The sequence below is a fragment of the Erigeron canadensis genome, chromosome 4 (genome assembly GCF_010389155.1).
Source record: "Erigeron canadensis isolate Cc75 chromosome 4, C_canadensis_v1, whole genome shotgun sequence".
NCBI lineage: Eukaryota > Viridiplantae > Streptophyta > Magnoliopsida > Asterales > Asteraceae > Erigeron > Erigeron canadensis.
The window spans coordinates 21,707,496-21,728,654 of record NC_057764.1 but is presented as its reverse complement, the minus strand read 5'-3'; the positions used below and the strand labels follow the sequence as shown (position 1 = coordinate 21,728,654).

Genomic DNA, 21,159 nt, shown 5'->3' with positions numbered 1-21,159 from the left:
TTAGTAAATTTATTATTCTATGTAGGACTAGGATTAATATATGGTAATGTTATAAGACTAGAATTAGGAAACCGTTTAGCTTGGAGTGCAATACAAAGAAAAGCGATTTATAGAAAGTCTAGGAAAGTTTCCATATTGTAATTAGACTAGGACGTTCCCCCTCCTCTATAAAAGGAGGAGGGGGGAGGCTGATTGGAGACACCCCAATCATTCCAATGTAAGCCGAAAATCACTTGGTTAATAAACAAGGCTAGTTTTCGGGGAACTTCTTCTTGGTTTTCTTTGTAGTTTGATTTGCTTTAAGGTTTGTTGGTTTATTCCAACAATTGTTATCAGAGCCTCGTTACGTTGGTGTCTTGAAGCTAGATCGACTCAAAGGTAGACAGTCCCTACAATTTGTATTCTCTTGTTTTGGTTCGTCGGTTTCTGCGCAGCTGCGGGAAAATTGCTTTTGCGGCTTCGTTAATTAACCGTTGGATCGATATAAATTTTTAACTGGAGGTTGAAGATCCATAGATCTAGATTTTTACCGGAGGGATTTTCGATCAGAAGTTCTAAGAGAGAGATACAAGCTATCGAAGTTGCTGTCCAGAATCTGTGAATTTCAGTTTAAAGCAGATTTTTGTCAAGGGTTTGAAGGCTTATGTTTGTCGGGGTTTTTTGCAAGTTTCTTCGGTTTATTAAGGTTCTTATTGCAAAGTATTAGTACGACAAGGTTCAAGCTTCAAACGGATTTGATAGGTGAAACTTCAAGCTTCAAAAATACGGGTTTGAGAATTCGGTATATAATCCATCTTGAAGGTGATTTTCAAGGTTTTAATTGATTGTAGAGTTCTTGGTTTCTTGAAGGTGTTTGTGGGGAGTTAACTTGATCCGCAAAGTACAAAAAGGTGATTGGGGTGTTTGTATAATCGTTTTTAGGGTTTTCTAAAGGTATACGATTTACAAGGATACTATAAGGATGTTACACGACATGTTACAGGTGATCAAGAGTTTCTTGGTAGTGCTAACAAGAACTCTGGAGGAAATTAAAACAATGTTTATACATTGGATGGTAAGGCACTAGCGTTTGGTGTACAGGTGAACGGTACAAGAGTTCGAGGTGTACGCGGTAACAAACGTGTTCAGCTTGAGGTGGAGCTGCCTAAGATTGGTCATGAGTTGAAAAATGATCAAGGTGATAGGGTCGAGCAAACATCATCTCAAGGTCGTCAAGATCAACTTATTTTGAACAGACGAGGAAAGCAAGCGGTGACGTTTACACGGTCGAGGAAAACAAGTATTGATGTAGCGGCTTGTAACGTGGAAAAAAACAGAAAGTGAACTCGAGATAAAATACTTCTGGTAATAAGCACGTGAATACAAAGACTACATTGGACTTGATTGGTAATGGATGGAAAGACAAGGGACAAGACTTGGAACAAGGCATCTATAGGATGCAATCAAGGGAAGCTGGATGTATAGACGAGATGGGTGTGACTGGAAGGTTCTTCCAGGATTCAAGGGCTCACGTTGGTTGAAGATGCGAGGGATTGAAGTCAGTTGATACTACATGGAAATTTGCTAATAAGGTGGAGATTGTAAAATAATATTAGTAAATTTATTATTCTATGTAGGGCTAGGATTAATATATGGTAATGTTATAAGACTAGAATTAGGAAACCGTTTAGCTTGGAGTGCAATACAAAGAAAAGCGATTTATAGAAAGTCTAGGAAAGTTTCCATATTGTAATTAGACTAGGATGTTCCCCCTCCTCTATAAAAGGAGGAGGGGGGATGCTGATTGGAGACACCCCAATTATTCCAATGTAAGCCGAAAATTACTTGGTTAATAAACAAGGCTAGTTTTTGGAAAACTTCTTATTGATTTTCTTTGTAGTTTGATTTGCTTTAAAGTTTAAGATTTGTTGGTTTATTCCAACATGCTGCGATACATGGCAACAAAAATCAAATAAATAAATGGGACATGGTATATATCCCTTTATGTATAGTTAAAGTGCCATGCAAAGAAAAATTACGTTAGAAACAAAGTACCAAACAAGTATTGAAATAGCGCGCGCACACACACATGTCAAGACAAACTTTCTCTCCAATAGAATCTCCAGCTTTTTATTCGTTATTTAGACACTAAAATCAATGAATATCTAAGGATTAAATGGGAGATCGAAAAAAAAAAATCAAGATTATAAAATTGTTTCTTTTGTATCTTCAAGCGCACTGTACGCAAATCCTTTATGACTTTTTCGAATACAGTAAAGGACAAATTGTTTTTTTTTTTTTGTTTGTGACTAAAAAATGTTGCCTATCACATTTTGTCACCATCCTTTTATTTGTCCCACACCACGGGGCCAATTAGTTGCATGACCACCGGTGATATAATCTTGGTTTATTATTTCTCTTGGCTTAAAAACAGTCGTGCATTCGGGCAATTCACCAAGATCGGCGAATAATGACTCGTCTTCTTCTCGTATCGAGAATATCATTGCCATATCAGCGTCACGAACTATGTCTCCAACCATCAAAGGACTTTCTAGCATAGTTGATGAAGGAGATTCCAAATCCGAAAACCACTCAAATTGATGATCTATAGATGTTACAAAAGGCGAACCATGCCCTACTACATCAATGCTCGTAAAATCCTTGTTTTGATTTGTTTTTGATTGCAAGTGTGGGTGATCCTCGGTCTCTTGCTCCTCGTTGGTGGTGTTCGAATTTGTCTCATCGACTGGTGGTGGTGGTGGCGGGGATGCGATTGAGTTTCGGTTGTTTCTAGAAGCCGGCCAAGAATGGTTGTGATCGCATGAATATGTCACTATGACCATAGTAGGGTCGACTCGGTTTCTTTCAACTTGTTTTCTTGCTGGACATCCTTTTGAACTACTACATCTATAATAACCACTGCCAAAATAAAAAAGAAATTAAGACATTGTCAAGATTATTTATAATTACTACTAACAGCTAACATTAAGATATAGTCAAGAATTTAAGATATAGTTAAGATTAATATTTTTAATTACTACTAACAGCTAACATTAAGATATAGTCAAGAATTTAAGATATTGTTAAGATTAATATTTTTAATTACTACTAACAGCTAACATTTTTCCTTAAAGGAAAATTATTACTTTCTTTGTCGTTTAATTTGTCTAGGCATTAGCATCTTGTAAACATCACGCCAATTTATTTATTAATATAAATGATACATACGCTATATTTATTTATATTTATATCTATCTATATATCTATATACTATATTCAATTGTATGATAACGACTTTCAAAAAAATCTACAATTAAAAATTGTTAACCAACGTTGAGACTTGGGAATTGAAATATAATATACGATATAACAAATATATCTTTTAAGAGTTAAAAGAGACAATGTGATATAACTTTTTTTTAATAACAGTCGGTATTCGACATCAAGGGACACTTCACCGTATATTGATGAAACCTATATGTATTCTAGACTACAAAATGTAGACCATAAGCCATTATAGGCGAGTCAAAGGAAAAACCCTCAGGAATGTCACTCTAGAGAGTTGAACCCATGAACTGAGGTAAAACTATGGATGACTTCAGCCAGTTGATCATCTTAGCCATTGGGGTGTTAGCTCAGTTGTCAGGGGGTATTCCACAATGTGGTTTCCTCCTGGGGGGTCTCAGATTCGAATCTTGCCACATGCAAATGTGGTGAGGGGCCTTAGCAATGCTATACCCATCTAAGTACATGGGGAGCAAACCCTTTAGGGTATTGCTAGGAGTCGAATCAGGGTGAGCACATCCGCATGAGGGTGTTAGCTATTTATCCGTTGCTGCTTTTTAAAGAAAGAAAGAAAAATACCTTAACTATTATACTACTACTGTAAAATGTAAAAACATATATAGATTTTCATGAACTTACAATTCAATAGATACGACTATGATTTTTTATTTTTTCTTTCACGCATAATTAATTCTTAGTTCTCGATAAATAAAATGAAATACACATTCATGGGCATTGATTTATGATTTAAGAATATAGGGTTTTGATCATTTGAAAACGAAAATTTTCGTGAAAACTAGAAAATTGACCAAAACACACTGTGATCTTAATTTAACACTATGTGTTTTTAATATGTTTTTCAAAAACACATTGTGTTAAGTTTATATCACAGTGTGTTTGAACAATTTTCTGTTTTACAACGCTATAAAAACACACTGTGATTTAAAACTTAACACAACGTATTTTAGATTACACAATAAAAACACATTGTGTTCTATAAAGACACAATTAAAACACATTGTGTTAAATTCAGATCACAGTGTGTTTTGACAGTTTTCTAATTTTCACAGAAAATTTAGTTTTCAAATGAATATTTTACTAAGGATATAACATCTTTCTCCAAAGATTTCTGAACAAATTCTTTATCTTTATCTTTATATAAATATATATATATATATATCTTTATTTGTATATTGAGGATGATCATATATATACTCTAGCTTCATCAATATACTAGAATTAATCGTAGAAAGAAAGTTCACTTTAACACAAAAATAATATATAAGATTTCTATGATTATTAATTAGTTGTATTTATTATTTCTATAATGAAAATGCATATACAATTAACACAAACTAGTTAACTCTGTAGAATTTTGAAGTGTTAACGTACCGAGGGTAGGGCGAGCCTTTGATGGGTTTCTGGCCATATTTTCTCCATGCCCAAGCATCCGAAGGAGGAGCATTCGTCTCACCCTTAAGCCGAGATCCTTCAATTTCTTTTATTGGCACCGTGACAACTCGTTTATTCAAGTTTCGTCTACTGTATTAAACCCCATCAAGGTTAATTTGTTACAACATTTGATATTCCGATTGGAATCCTTGACAATTATATATTTAGCTCAATTCAGGCTAACCGAATTTAATTAATTACATCAAACTATATACGTGTCAAGGAAAATTAATTAACTAACCTTCTTTTAGGGGATGCTGAGCTTGAAGTGGTCTTGGAATCGTTTAATATACTAAAAGACGGCGAATCTTCACTATTTTCTGGTGAGTAGTCATGGTCGTCGTCTTCGTGATTATCAGCCATCATCGAACTAATATATCCATGTTTCATGATTGAAAAACTTTCCAATGGTTTTATACTTCTAATTAATCTTCAAGACCTAGCTAGCTAGCTTTTTGATATTTGACCTTGGTGTATATGCCTTTATATATATGTACAATAGCTAGAATATTAATTGATGGCTCAATTGGATGAATGAGAGAAGTTGTATGTGTGTGAGAAATTAAGGAAGAAAAATGTTAGAAGTAAGATTGGGGGAAGGTGCATGATGAAAGAATGGGGTGGTCCAAATTAAATATATGGGTCCATAGTGTAGACAGGCGGGCATTGGATATTATATAAAGGACGTGCAAGAAGATGTCGAAATAAATACAAAAACAAAGAAAGGAGAGAGTGAAAGGATTAGTTAATTTCAATAATATAATACAAATTATACAATACTATACTCCAATTTGAAAAGGACCTCAAAGTATTAAATTCATTCACCACTATGACTTTGGCATTTAATCCGCTCTCTTACCTTCGTCAGATTGCTAAATGTACAATATATTAGTGTCTTCCAAGTTGAATATAAGTATTCTTTTGTATTTACCTTGAAACATGTTGGAAATTTATATATGAAGTTACGGATTATTATTTTAAGTGATCCAAAATACCGTTTTGATTGAGAAATGGTTTATTTTGGCTTTTTAAAATTTAAGGTGACGTTTAGTGGTGGATAAATGTAATTGATAGGTCACATATTATGTGTTACGTAGTTGTACCAATTGAGTTTGTATTTAGAAGGTGTATGAGATTGCGTTATAAAGTGAGTATCTGATTATTACGTTTGTAAAACGTAGATAATCTAAAAAGGTGTTTGTATGAAAAGGTGATTATCGGCTATGAAAACGTAGTTTTGAAGAATCATATATCTGCATGCTTTTTTAAAACGCAATTTTAAAAACACATAATCTATTTTGAAAAAACAGATTTTATTTTAGAATCGCAATAACAAACAGTCCCTTGATTGACGATCGATAGTTTACCCAAGTATTTGGTCCAATAATAGAAAATATATAGAATTTAAATCATTTACTATAGTTAAAAAAAGAAAGGAAAAAGAAAATATATAGTTAAAGTTATTTAGTTATCTATATATAACATGTTATATAGAATTTAAATCAATTACTAAATTCAATTTAACAATTAAAAATATCTAATATATTGCTTAATTGTAATTTTAATATCAATTTATTTATTTCCTTTTTTGAACATAAATTTATTTGATGATTGTGGTATACCATTTTAGAATATAATATTTTTTTCTATACTTCTTATTAAAGTAAATAGCCCCGTTGAAAGTTAAGGATGAAATGTTAAAATTGTCCTTATAGACCAATTAGAAAAAACAAAATACGATGTGAACAATTGTGCGCGCCTATCTCTCTTACACTCTTATATCAATTTATCATCTAATTAATTTTTTTAATTGATTATCAATTTTTTAATTCCTTAAATCTTTCTTCTTTCACATAATTATGTAAATGCAACCCTTTTTTTAGCAACAATTTTTAGACGACCAACTTTTTTTCAAATATTTTTTCATTGTTTTGATAATCACTAGCTTGATATATTTAACAATAATTCTCATAAACAAAATACACATTATCGTATGATATTGCTTAATTGATTATCCATGTTTACTTTTTTTTTTATCGCGATATAAGAAGCCTGAACTATGGTATCCGTCGTAATGTGCGTGTATCATGCTAGTAAAAGTTAATAAATCTTGATTATATACAAATTAACTATTATATTTAAGTATTTATATAAATAATACACGAAAGTTATACTATGATGAGAGTATGATGTACCAAAGTTGTAGTTATAGTGTATCACCACTATAGCATAATCAACAACTTTCGTAACTAACTATATTGTTCATTTCATCACTTTTTAAAATTACTCTTACACTAACTACATCGTTCATTTCCTCTATTATTTAGATCCCATATTTATGTAATTACAAATGCAATACCTTTTAATTAAAAATATTATATTTCATTAAATGGTATAATATGTTTGTCATTGAATTAAGAATATACAAATTTTTATTAAAAGACTTACTAAATTGTCACAATTTATTTATAATAAAATAAAGAGAAATTATCACAAATAGTCCCTGTGGTTTTCTCGATTCGTATATTCGTCCCTGGACTTTTTTTTATCACCAAACGTCCCTGTGTTTTTCCATTTCATTGCCAGATGTCCCTGAGCCAAACGTCCATCCAATTTGTGTCGTTAAGCCCCTCACGTGCTTGCCACGTGAGGGTAAAATCGTCCATTATCACTCAATACAAACCACAGGGACTACATCATCGATATATATATAAGAGATTCCCCCCAAAATCATTTCCCCCCAAAATCTTTTTCCTCCCAAATATATCTTTCTCACCCCCCCCCCTCCAAAAAAAATCATATCTTTCTCATACTCTTATTAATAGAAATTATCACAAATCATGATCTATTGTTCGTGTGGAAATAATACAGCAACACTTCGAACATCATGGACCCCTCGTAACCCAGGTAGGAGGTTTTATGGTTGTTCTTCCAAGGTAAATAGTTGTGGGTTTTTTCAATGGGTCGATCCTGCTATGTGCTACAGGGCTGTCGAGATAATTCCCGGGTTATTAAGAGCAAAAAACAACCTTGAAGCAACATTACGTAGAAGAGAACAAGAAGTATCGAGATTGAAGATGTATTTAGTATGTAGTTGGTTGTTGTTTCTCTTTGTCATCCTATTTTGCATCTGAAAGATGTGTTATGTAGTGTTTCTGAAGTAGTGTTTGCAAAATAATGAATGGTTATAAAATGGAAATATTGAAATGAAATGGTGTTTGCAGTAGTGTTTGTATTTGGTATGTAGTGTTATGTATTGTTTCTGAAGTAGTGTTTGTAGAATATTGAATAGTTATGAAATGGAAATCTAATGGTTATGAAATGGAAATATTGAAATAAAATGGTGTTTGCAGCAGTGTCTGTATTTGGTATTTAGTGTTATGTATTGTATCTGAAGTAGTGTTTGCAGAAAACAGTTCTACCAGAAAACATATATATTAGCAAAAAAAATCTAGCAAAATTCTAGCATTTTTAACATGTTTCAACATATATATTGGCAAAAAAACATGGTCATAGCAGAAAACAAAAGCCATACATTAAGCATTAATACCATACATTCATCTTCAAAACCATAGAGTTGTCATACCAGAATTCCAAAAGTAAAGTGGCACCAGAATACCAAAGTCATACCAGAATTACAAAAGTCATACCAAATCAAATACTACATAAGTCTTTGCAGAATACCAGAATACATAAAACAACAAGACAAGTTTTTTCAAAAGCTAAAGTGGCATCAGTTTGCTTGACTTAGTTTACCCATTTGGTGCCAGAAAACTTCCTAATTTTCCTTGGACTTTCTCCCATGCATCTTTGAAAACTAGTAGGAGGAGCAGCAACCACATTATTACTAGCTTGACTTGGTTGTGTTGGTTGAGGTGGTTGTGTTGATTGACTTGGTTGTGCTGCTTGACTTGGCTGAGTTGGTTGACTACCACCATCATTCATTTTTGAACTGCAAGAATGAGATATTTACAGGTACAATTACACAACTAAAAATGAGCACATTACAATTACAAAACTAAAAGTAAAAAGCATTATGTAAATTTCACCTTTGAGATTGACCAGGCTGCTTTCTTTTCTTGGATTTAGTTGGTTGTGATGATGATGCTTGCCTTTGACCCTTGCATGTCTTAGAATTGTGCCCCATTTGCTTACACTTTTGACATGTCACAGTTTTTCCTTGCCTAGAAAGCTTACCTTCTTTCACCATTGGCTTTGAACTTTTCCCAGCACTCTTCTTTCTTTTCTTACAAGGTCTTCCTACTTGTGTTTTATGATATGGTGGTAACAGTTTTGTTGGACAGTTACTTATAGGCCATGTAAACACACCAGTGCAGGGGTTAATCTTTTCATGATATACCTCCCTCCATGTCTCCAATCTGTAAGCCATGTGAACCCAATCTTCTAGACTCCCAATTTTGTTACCATTATCATCCATGTTCATAAGAGCAACTACAACATGCTTGCAAGGTAGTCCAGTTAACTCCCATTTCCTACAGCTACAACTCTTCCCAGTCATGTTAACAACTGCTTGGTCTTGCCATGGACCACTAACTTGGTATTGATCTGTCCCATTAAACACTACATTATACTTATGGGCTTCTGCTTTTGTTACCTCAAAAATCTCAGTTGCAGTAGGGGTTAGAGGTCCCTTAGACTTATCAATAACTTTTTGAACTAATGCAATTCTTCTCATCATGTACTCCCTGATATACTCAAAACAAGTGATTATTGGCCTTTCTCTGCCATCTACTAATTTACTATTAAAGGATTTACATATATTATTCAATAATATATCATAGTGTGCTCTCCCTGTACAAATATATCAATTACTAAATAAACAGTTCTAAATTCATGTTTCCTTAACCAATTAAGTAGTTAAATAAGAGTGAATTTACTTGAAAAATAAGCCCTGACCCAATGCTTTGGTGGAATTGCTCTCAACCAGTTATGTACTCTGTTGCTTAATCTGTTGATCTCAGCCATTGCATGTTCAAATTCTGGTACAGTTGTTGAGGTTGCACATTTCCACAAAATGTCCTTGTAAACTTCTCCACACTTGAAATGAGCTTTCAAGTTTTCATGAATGTGTCTTAAACAGAACCTCATACATGCTCATGTTCAGTTTCCACATTTTGAGCAGTTTCAACACTAGGACCTCCTACATGCTCATGTCCAGTTTCCACATTTTGAGTAGTTTCAACATTCATACTAGGACCTCCTACATCATATTCAGCAGTATCAACATTGAAACTAGGATTTTCACAACTTTCTTGAACACCTTCTAACAAAAGCCTCCTAAAACTCATAGGTTTCTCTACAACAAGTACATCATCATGTTCTACCTCTTCAATAACAACATTAGATTGCATATTTGTTCCCACAATGGATATTTTATGCTCAATGTAAATATGAAACAGTCTAAGTGATCTTTTAACATAACCAATCATTTTTATCACATCATCATCACTTCCAAATGGTAGCAGACCATTATCTAAATCCTTTGTGTCTGGTTTTAGAAAATGATAGTATATGATTTCCTTTTCATCATATGGTAATTTCCTAACAATGTAATTAAATTCATGAACTGAAAAGTGATCACTATCAATATAATCCACTATTACCTCACCACCAAAAATATACTCTCTGCCAGGAGAACTTGTGAAAACCCCACCATAATGGATGATTATTGAAATTAAATTCGTATATTTCTCTGTGAATGGAAAAATACATATATAAGTATAAAGTAAACAAATTTATGTTATTAATCATAATAAAATGCAGAGACATGATGAAACCTTACCATAGTTGTCAAGTAATAAGTTCCATTGATCATCTTGGAAATCTTTGGGTCTAAACAGTTCTACTCCGTTTCCATCAATGGGAGGGGTTTCATCATCATCAACCATATTGACTGAAATTAGGGATTCAAATCGTTGTTATTCGGTTTTTAATGGCCGATTGTTTTTAGGGTTGGATCGGGTTTATTATTTAGGGGGAAATGATTTTGGGGAAAATTATTTTGGGGAAAAATTATTTTAGGGTTTAGAGTTATTGAGTATATATATATATATATCGAGAAATAGTCCCTGTGGTTTGTATTGAGTGATAGTGGACGATTTTACCCTCACGTGGCAAGCACGTGAGGGGCTTAACGGCACAAATTGGATGGACGTTTTGCTCATGGACATCTGGCAATGAAATGGAAAAGTACAGGGACGCTTGGTGATAAAAAAAAAGTTCAAGGACGAAAATACGAATCGAGAAAACCACATGGACGATTTGTGATGATTTCTCTAAAATAAATTAGATTTCATTTGTATAACCCTTTACCTTTCAATACAAGAGGATCTTAGCAACATTATACCTATATACCTATTTAACATATGAAGAACAAGCTCTTTAGAGCGTTGTCGGGAGTCAAAACGAAATGGACGCATCCGTGTAGAGATGATATTCATTTATCAGCTACCACCTTTCCAAAAAATATAAACCCAAAATATCTTATTCTTCTAACTCATTGTTCCCTGTTGAAAGTCACGATATATTCATAAAGTAGGTAGGAAAGCTCAAACTTGTTCATATGTTAGAGAAAAAAATTGAAATATCGACCTAAAATATTAATTTAATAATTATCATAATAATTTAATCATGATAGTTGTACAATCAAAATATGAAAAATGAATTGCACTCGTCATTTATTGCTAAAAAAAATATTAGACATGTTTTTGATTCAAAGTCATATCATTAACAGTTGATTTACACAATTATAAGTCATCGTTGATTTACAACATGATACGACATATCGATGATTTTGTGAGTAAGACTTTTGGTGTGAATCTTTTGTTTTATTAAATATATAATTTTTCTTTTCTTAAGAAACACTAATAATTAGAGTTAGTTTATGAAAAATACGTGACCTTTTAATTAAAACTAGATTTTAGACTAGTGTCAAATACACAACTTATTTACAACATTTACAAAATAAGATTTACATATATGTTTCTAAAAGATATTTGTATCATTTGAAATATCTAAGACTGGAGATTTTATACTTGATCTCAACTTAATTTACCAACAACACCACATGTAGTAGGTTATAATATATGAATGGATACATTAAAATGTTGTGACGTCGACAACAAATTTAGTAAAATAACAAATTGTTGTTGAGTAGACAGTTTTATTACCTCTGTTATACCAAACAATTCAACAATGCCTTTCAAAAGAAACTTTAAATAATAATCCTGAGGACCTTGTTTGAAAGTTTTGGATAACTTTTAGAGGAAATCCATTTCAAAATGCCGAAGTTGTAAAATGCGTGTTTATTATTATTAAAAATACTCAAATCTCAAATACATATACATGCATATAATTATTATATATGTAAGCATATATTTAAAAACTTATATTTTACGAATACTTCTCTTCGAACATACAATTAAGAATAACTAATGCAAAATTTGTAGTATCTATAATCATTTATAAAACAAATTGGTCTCTTTATTTTAGAAATTTAACACTTTTACCCAAACTACTCTTAAATAACCCTAACAAATATATTTAAAATAGTTAATTTTTGCACTTTATTAATTTTGCATCATATTTAAAATGATATCCACGGTTGAATGCCTCATCGTTGCATCTCATGAAAGTAACCTAAACAACTTGTATTACTATTACGACATCTCACACATTATTAATCTTTGTCGCTGCAACGCGCGACACCCTTTTAGTTACATAAAGTATGATATACCAAAAGATGCATTAACATCAACCCTGCAAAGGTTGACCCATTCGAAGGAACAAAACTCAAAAAGCTCACTAATGCTTTTAAACACAATTGCATTAATAACATAGGTTTTTTTTTAAAAAGAGTAATATATATTTTTAACAATAGAAGGAAAAGAGTGAAATTTTGAAACAATCGTATGAGTTTGGGTTTTTATGCGGATATAATTGTATGGATTTAGTCACATGTTTATTAGAAAAATTTTTAGAAATTGAGATCTATGATTGACCAATTGAGATTAGGCCAGTTGCTTTAAGTTTGAGATTAAGATTTGTGGCTAAAAAAATTATTAATAGTTTGGGAACATCTGAACATTTTTTATTTTATATACGAGTATTTAGGGTAAAGTTATTTTGAGAACTCTTTTTTTTTTGAGAACCTTTGAGAACTTTTCAAATCAAGCCCAACCGATGATTATTCTTTACATGAAAATTGTTTTTTGATTGTTTTCTGAATAACTTATGTGTAATTTTGAAGTTTATAATTGTGTGGACCATGGTTGTCATTCGTTATACAATTATGTGGAGATTTGAATTCTTAATCATATGTGCACGAATATTGCTATGATCACATGTATGCAAGTCGATCACATGTGATCATAGCAATATTCGTGCACATGTGATCAAGAATCCAAATCTCCATATAATTGTATAACGGATGATAATTCATGCCTCCACACAATTATAAACTTCAAAATTACACATAAGTTATTCAGAAAACAATAAAAAAACAATTTTCATGTAAAAAATAATCATCGGTTGGGTTTGATTTGAAAAGTTTTCAAAGTTTCTCGCAAAAAAAAGTCCTCAAAATAACTTTTCACCAAGTATTTATTTATTTATTTTAAAAAGAAAGGCTTTCCATTTAGCCAGTGCTTGGCCCAATGAGCCCAATGTATATGTTTGCGCAGTGGCCCATAACTCACTTGAAATATTTGTTTCTTACATTGGTTCATTGCCCACTCGTGCTTTATATAAAAATAAAAATAATAAGAGAGATATATAAGTCTTTGTTCATTTTTTGTTTTATTATATTATTTTTATAAACACCGAATATTCCAAAGATTGATCGATCAATAAAAATAGTATGACAGCCGAAAAATTACAAACAATATATAGTCCATGTTGCTATGTATTGCATGGTTCTTGATTGACACCAATATCCGTTGGCAACTCAAAGCTAACATAGAACTTTGAAGTCGCAAACTTGCTAACAATGACCATTTTTTGATAAAACCAAGTGAGCATGATTGATACCATGTTACAACCTTTTCCGAAGGTCAACATAACGCATATGATGGCAAAACCGTGCCAAGTGATCCATTGCGGTAGGAGCACATAGAACGCTAGATAAGGAGACAATACCCCGGTAAATATAAAAATGATTTCGAATATCATGGCTTTCCAGCGTTTGTTTTGCATATCATCGTTGGGATCAGAAAATACCCATATTGATGCAACAAAATTCATGACTAAAGTCGCCAAGGAAATTCCTATGAATAACTTGTTATTTGTGGTAGATTCGGTAAGTTGAACTATTGCTTGTACTAGTATTCCCACAATCCCTACAAAAATGGCATAAAATGCCACATACAACAACCTAAAACCACCAAATACATTAGACATATATCGAGAACCATTTTTTGTCAAAATCATGAGAACTCTTAAATATGTATTAGATTACATGTTTTTTTTTTTATCATTCACATGTGAAATGATATAAAAAAGTATGTTGTAGAATAAACTTTTTATAAAAACCTTCAAAATAGTCTTTTGTGAACTTATGAATAAATATGTTCACTTTTTGGTTTACGTGTGAATAAACGACTATATATAAGGTTTTAAATTTTTTTTTTCTTCTGCAACTTATATTTTTATAGCGTTTTACATGTGAATGAACAAAAAGAACATGTGATTCAATACATAACTTAAGAGTTCTCAAGGTTCTTAAGAAAAAAATTGGTTTTCAAAATAGGGGTCCTCTCATATCATGTATGCATATTAATTTTATTATGTTTTTAGCATTGAATTGTTCATGGCCGTGTAGGTGTTTTGTGGTATTTTTTCATCTCCAGACATACGTGGTTCGAGCACTGCATATTGCCCAATTGGATGTCACTATTGTGTTTCAAATGCTAACTACTAATTATTAACTTTTTGTTAAAAAATTAATAATAATAATAGTAATAATAATAATAAATTTGACTAACCTTTGATTAATGTGGGGATTAGGATCCATATATGCCAGTTCTGCTTCGCTCTCTTCGATCTGTATCTTTTTTGTACTTCTGCTACTTAAGATGGAGCCAATTCCCCTTATATTATAGGTGCCAAATTTCTCTTTCAGATACTATATTATTATCAACACATGAAAGTGACATTTTAGTTATTTGCTAATTATAATAATTCATTCAGACCCTATTAGTATCAACGGGGCAAATCTCCTTTGGCAGTGTTTACACTAATCAAAGAAATGAGTAATTGTGAGCGACTGTCAAGGGAGAACTTCCCTGTAATGCACCAAGGCATCCAAATTCACTTGAAAAAAAATATATCTACTCAAAATTATATATATAGATGATGTTGGGGAATTTCAAGTTACAAGGGTAAGAAATCAATAACCGGATATATCTTTGTATCGTGATATCACTTTCCGAAAACAACAATTCGACCCTATCTGCCTGGGTTATACGAATTTTGTTTTGGGATAATACAAAGAGTAATGTTCTAGATTTTGGCAGAAATCTAGAACTCGTTCGCTATAGAGTATTTCGTGTTTTGTATATATTTTCTCACGTATCTTTCTCTTTCTAAGACACCCAAAGAATGTTATATTCAAAGAGAGAACAAAAGTTCACAACGTTGTGTTGTTACTCGTACTCCTTCCATGCAACTCATGCATGCATATATGCATATATATATATATAATATGGCAAGCTCTAGTAATAGCATAGATGGCATAGTTTATCAAATATGACTTTTTGTATGTGAACTGAAAAAATGAAATTGACGCATGACATATTAAGTGTGAATTCTAGAAATGAAATGTGTGCAGACTTTCTAAATCATTATTGATTTTTCCATTCTAGTATTACACATGATCATTCCATTTTCACAATCACAATCATTTTCAAAGTTTTATGCTTGTAAATTTCATGTAGAAAAAAGTTTTAATTATATTATCAAAGATTGTCAATCAATTATTACAAAATCAATACTAGCCATCAATTATTATAATGCTTTTGGGTCCGGGATGTCATTCACTTAATAGGCGTACACCCTGTACCTCCAAACCCATATCCAAGTGTCATAACCAAATCCCTCAATTACACTAAATTAATAACAATCCTCCCCAATTTAGTGCAATTCCGATACATGAGAAAATAGTCAAAACAAAAACTTATGCATAAATGAAAATGTCATGAAGATTGAATTTCCATCTTAATATATTACACATTCCAAATATTCGAGAATCGGGGTGTTCTAAGAATTGAACCCTTCAACCCATTTGAATACCTGAAAATAATATACACACAAGCTTTCAAATACTCTAAAGTTATCCTAACGCTATACAAGCCATGCGTCCATATCCATTCATGAATGTATCCAAAGCTAAAAGTCCAAAGCTTTTTTGAAGTGGCAAAACTTCACATCCATATAGGTAATTCTACTTTATTCATGCACCTGCTATTGCAATTTTTCAAAGGAACTATTAAGAAGCTATACTTCAACCTAACCATCTGCAGGTCCGAGCACATACCTTGAGATGATATGTAAAATCATGTGCTCCAATTTCTAAGTGTAAGCTTTCCACATTGAATTCAGCTTCTAATTAATGTCAGAAGGGAATTGGGTATCTCACGATTAGAAATTTAAGTGGACTTTAAACCCATCCCTTCAGCAGACTTATTAACCAAGTCTCTAGCCAATCCTTTCGTCAAGTGATCAGCTAAATTTTGTTGTGATCTTACAAACTCTATAGAAATCACCCCATTCGTGATAAGTTCACGAATCATGCTATGTCTAACACCTAAGTGTCTAGACTTTCAATTATACATCTGGCTATAAGCCTTTGCCAATGTAGCGGCACTATCACAATGGATAGAAATGGGTGCTATAGGTTTAGGCCACAATGGAATCTCATAAATCAAGTTTCTTAGCCATTCTGCTCCTTTACCAGCAACAGCTAATGCAACAAACTCAGATTCCATTGTTGAGTTGGTAATACAAGTTTGCTTCCTGGAAGCCCATGAGATAGCACCTCCCCCAAGCAAAAATACCCAACCAGATGTAGAAGAATGATCTTCAACATTGGTTATCCAACTCGCATTAGTATACCCTTCTAAAACTGAAGGAAACCCAGTATAAGATAAACTATAATCCATAGTTTACTTCAAATACTTTAGTACCCGCCTAATTGCTTGCCAATGATGAGTACCAGGATTACTAGTATACCTATTCAATTTTTCCATAGCAAATACAATGCCCATAAGTCATGGCATACATCAAGCAGCCAATCACCTTAGAATACTCAAGTTGTGATACAGCTTCACTTTTGTTAGGCATCAGCTTCATACTTGGATCCATAGGTGTACTCACCGGAGTACAGTCAAAACAATTGAATTTCTTTAGCACCTTCTCAATGTAGTGAGATTGAGAAATTGAAATTCCTTTGTTTTCACGTTTGATCCTTATACCAAGGATAATGTCAGCCTCCCCCATATCTTTCATGGAGAACTTTGATGACAAAAATTCTTTCGTTAAGTCAACTTGATTCTGGTCAGTTCCAAATATCAACATGTCATCAACATATAGACAAATGATGACTCATTTACCAGAATCATCAAATTTGCTATATACAAATTTGTCAGCTTGGTTTAAATGATAACCATTTGACAAAACCACTTTCAAACTTTTTATGTCATTGCTTAGGTGCTTGTTTTAATCCATATAAGGATTTAACAAGTCTGCAAACCTTGTTTTCATTTCCTGGCATGACGAAGCCTTGAGGTTGGTTCATATAAACCTCCTCATCCAGGTCACCATTCAAGAATGCTGTCTTCACATCCATCTGGTGAATGACCAGATTGTGAATTGTTGACAAAGCAATCAGCAGTCTAATGGTAGAGATACGAGCCACTGGAGCGTAAGTATCAAAATAGTCAATTCTAGACTTTTGTCTAAAGCCTTGAATTACCAACCTTGCCTTGAACTTTTCAATAGTTCCATCTACCTTCATCTTCTTTTTGAAAATCCATTTACAACCCAATGGTTTGCAACCAGGAGGTAGATCAGCCAACACCCAAGTGTTGTTGCCCATGATGGATTCCATCTCATCATTAATTGCTTCTTTCCAGAAGGCAACATCCTGAGACTTCATTGCTTCATTAAATGTTTTTGGATCATCCTCAACATTGAAGCAATATGAATATTGGGTAAAAGCATCATCTCTGGAACCCTCAATTAAGTAAAATTGAAAATCTGGTCCAAATGATTTAGGTTTCCTTTCTCTTTTGCTTTTCCGAAGCTCAGGTGACTGATCAACAACCTTTTCAGAGACTTCAACATTACAATCCTTATCGGTTCCATTGGAGCTAGAAACCATATCCTTTGGTCTAGGCATAGATGAGAAACGATTTTCATCAAAGATTGCATCCCTTGAATCAATTACGGAATGAACCGCATATGAATCATTAGGTTCAATAACATAGAACCTATAAGCCTTGGAATGTTCAACATATCCAATAAATATGCAATCTATACCTCTTTCACCTAAACTTTTCTTCTTGGGATTAGGCAATTTTACAATAGCCCTACAACCCCACACCCGAAGATAATTCAAGTTTGGTTTCTTTTTATTCCAAAGTTCGTAAGGTGTAATCTTGTTCCTTTTGTTAGAAACTCTATTAAGCAAATTACAAGTTGTAAGCACAGCTTCCCCCCAAAATCCTTTACTTAAACCTGAATAGGATAACATGGAATTAACCATTTCTTTAAGGACCCTATTCTTTCTTTCTGATATACCATTTTGTTGTGGTGTATACGGAGCCGTAGTCTCATGGATTATCCCAATGGATTGAAAATATGTTTGATCAATATATTCACCTCCCCTATCCGTTCTAAGCCTTTTTATCGAAGTCTTTTGTTGCAATTCTACTTCAGTTTTAAATATTTAAATTTATCTAATGCTTCATCCTTAGTGTGTAATAAATAAACATAACAATATCTAGAAGCATCATCAATAAATGTCACAAAATATTTATTATTTCCTAAAGTAGGAGTTGCATGTAAATCACATAAATCACTATGTATCAATTCTAAAATTTCATAATCACGTTTCACATTTTGAAATGGTTTCTTAGTGATCTTTGTCAACATACATGTTTTACACTTTTCATCATTTATGTCAAAGGCCGGTATTAATCCATCTTTAGACATTTCTTGCATTCTTTTAAAGTGTACATATCCTAGTCTAGCATGCCAAAGAGTAGAATCATTTATGCTAGAAGTTGACATAAAAGCAAAGTTGACAATTATGTGATTAATGTTAAGTCTAAACATTCTATTGCATGCACAAATAACCAAAACCAACAAACATGCCATGTTTTGACAAAACAAATTTATCAGATTCAATAACTTATTTATAACCACAATGATTTAAAACACTACTTGAAACTAAGTTTTTACGAATTTGTGGTACATGCAAAACATTAAACAAAGAAACAACTTTTCCAGAACTAAAACTCAAATCCACACTTCCACGTCCAAGTATTGGGGTTGTTGACTCATTTCCCATATGAAGAACTGATCCGTCAATCACTGACTCTTAAGTCTTGAACCAACATCTATCCTTGCACACATGGGTATTAGCACCCGAGTCAACCCACCACGCAACATCATCATCCTGCACAAAATAAGCCTCAGTTATATATGAAACATAATAATTTTCAAATGAATCATTATATATATACTGACCTTTCGAGTTTTGGTTGTTAAAACCATTTCCCGAACCGCTTGTGCCAGATCCATTGGTATTTTTATTTCCAATATTAACTCTGCAATCCCGTTTCAAGTGTCCGGATTTGCCACACTTCCAACAAGCCAACCTAGACTTCTTGTTGGGACTAGCTTTGTTAGCTTCTTGATGTTTACGTTTCCCCTTCTTGTCATTATATCCGGTGGATTTTTTATGTTCCACCATATTGATTGAAGACGTGCCAACAACATTGTTGCCTTTCGATTTTTCAATATCATGCGCCCTGAGAGATTCCTCAATACGCAAATGACTACCCAACTCAACAAGAGTTAACTCCTCTTTCTTATGTTTCAAAGAATGCTTAAATTCTTTCCACGACGGAGGGAGTTTATCAATGATACTAGAGACTTGAATAGTCTCATCCATATTCATTTTATGTTGTGTGAATTGACCAAGTATGCGAATGAGCTCATTGTATTGTTCCATGACCGGTTTAGAATCGACCATCTTGTAATTATTAAAAGTACTCACAAGGAACGTTTTACTAGAGGCATCCTCACTCATATACTTGGTCTCTAAGGAGTCCCATAGTCCTTTAGCAAAAGCATGGTTTTGGTAAATATCAAAAAGAGCATCAGACATACCATTGAGGATTAATCCTCGAGCAATGTAGTCATCATTCTCCCATTTGCTCCTTTTCCGAATTTGATCAACAGTAGCATCATCACCATCTTCTGGACAAGGAGTACTCAGCACATAAACCACCTTCATGGTGGTGAGGAGAAAGTGCATCTTCCTTTGCCATCTACGAAAATCCATTCCTTCAAACATATCGAGCTTGGAGAAATTAGTAGTCATATGCTTCATCGTAGACGCCATTGATTTCAGTAAAATTGTTGTTTTCGATTGTTAGGGAATTTTAAGTTACAAGGGTAAGAAATCAATAACCGGATATCACTTTGTATCGTGATATCACTTTCCGAAAACAACAATTCGACCCTATCTGCCTGGGTTACACGAATTTTGTTTTGGGATAATACAAAGAGTAATGTTCTAGATTTTGACAGAAATCTAGAACTTGTTCGCTAGAGAGTATTTCGTGTTTTGTATATATTTTCTCACGTATCTTTCTCTTTCTAAGACACCCAAAGAATGTTATATTCAAAGAGAGAACAAAAGTTCACAATGTTGTGTTGTTACTCGTACTTCTTCCATGCAGCTTTTGCAAAACATAAGAATATTAAATTCTATTCAAATTCGGAAACTGGGCAAATTTTAGGTTTCTTTGTCGTTGTGACATATTTAACTGTGCTTGATCCTGTTAATAATTCTTGTGTATACGCATGTCCATTCCATGCCGATGTGTGGTCTCTTATTCTTTCAACTCTTGATGAAACATTCGTCAACCAAAACCAACAAACAATTATTATAAACACAATTTCATCTTCCAAAGATTTCTGGCCGGGCATAATTCTTTATATCTTTATATTGAGGATGATCCTAATCATATGTATACTCTAGCTTCATCAACATACTAGAATTGAAGAACGAAAGTTTACTTTAAGTACAACAATAATTAGATTTCTATGGTAATTAGTTGTCTTTATTATTATTATTTCTACAATGAACATGCATATACAATTAGTACAAACTAGATGAAACCCGTGCGTTGCACC

At 32.9% G+C, this 21,159-nt stretch overlaps 2 protein-coding genes across 2 annotated transcripts; both read right to left on the bottom strand.

Annotated features, from left to right (window-relative positions):
* Nucleotides 1-2,158: 2,158 nt before the first annotated feature.
* LOC122596110 (probable WRKY transcription factor 65) lies at nt 2,159-5,282 on the bottom strand. The gene is made up of 3 exons (XM_043768632.1): nt 4,958-5,282; nt 4,657-4,806; nt 2,159-2,898 (listed from the first exon to the last, which is right to left on the bottom strand). The coding sequence occupies exons 1-3, from the start codon at nt 5,104-5,106 to the stop codon at nt 2,316-2,318; spliced, it is 882 nt and encodes a 293-aa protein (XP_043624567.1). The 5' UTR covers nt 5,107-5,282; the 3' UTR covers nt 2,159-2,315.
* Nucleotides 5,283-19,334: 14,052 nt separating this feature from the next.
* Nucleotides 19,335-20,288, bottom strand: LOC122594907. The gene is made up of 3 exons (XM_043767195.1): nt 20,029-20,288; nt 19,483-19,935; nt 19,335-19,411 (listed from the first exon to the last, which is right to left on the bottom strand). Exons 1-3 carry the CDS (start codon nt 20,273-20,275, stop codon nt 19,407-19,409), a joined length of 705 nt encoding a protein of 234 aa, XP_043623130.1. The 5' UTR covers nt 20,276-20,288; the 3' UTR covers nt 19,335-19,406.
* Nucleotides 20,289-21,159: the final 871 nt, after the last annotated feature.

Coding starts and splice junctions, on each gene's coding strand:
- LOC122594907 (XM_043767195.1), bottom strand. CDS start 20,275: ATGCACTTTCTCCTCACCACCATGAAGGTGGTTTATGTGCTGAGTACT. Junction 19,936..20,028: donor TATGAGTGAGGATGCCTCTA/GTAAAACGTTCC, acceptor TTCGCATACTTG/GTCAATTCACACAACATAAA.
- LOC122596110 (XM_043768632.1), bottom strand. CDS start 5,106: ATGAAACATGGATATATTAGTTCGATGATGGCTGATAATCACGAAGAC. Junction 4,807..4,957: donor TCAGCATCCCCTAAAAGAAG/GTTAGTTAATTA, acceptor GGTTTAATACAG/TAGACGAAACTTGAATAAAC. Junction 2,899..4,656: donor AAAGGCTCGCCCTACCCTCG/GTACGTTAACAC, acceptor TTATTTTGGCAG/TGGTTATTATAGATGTAGTA.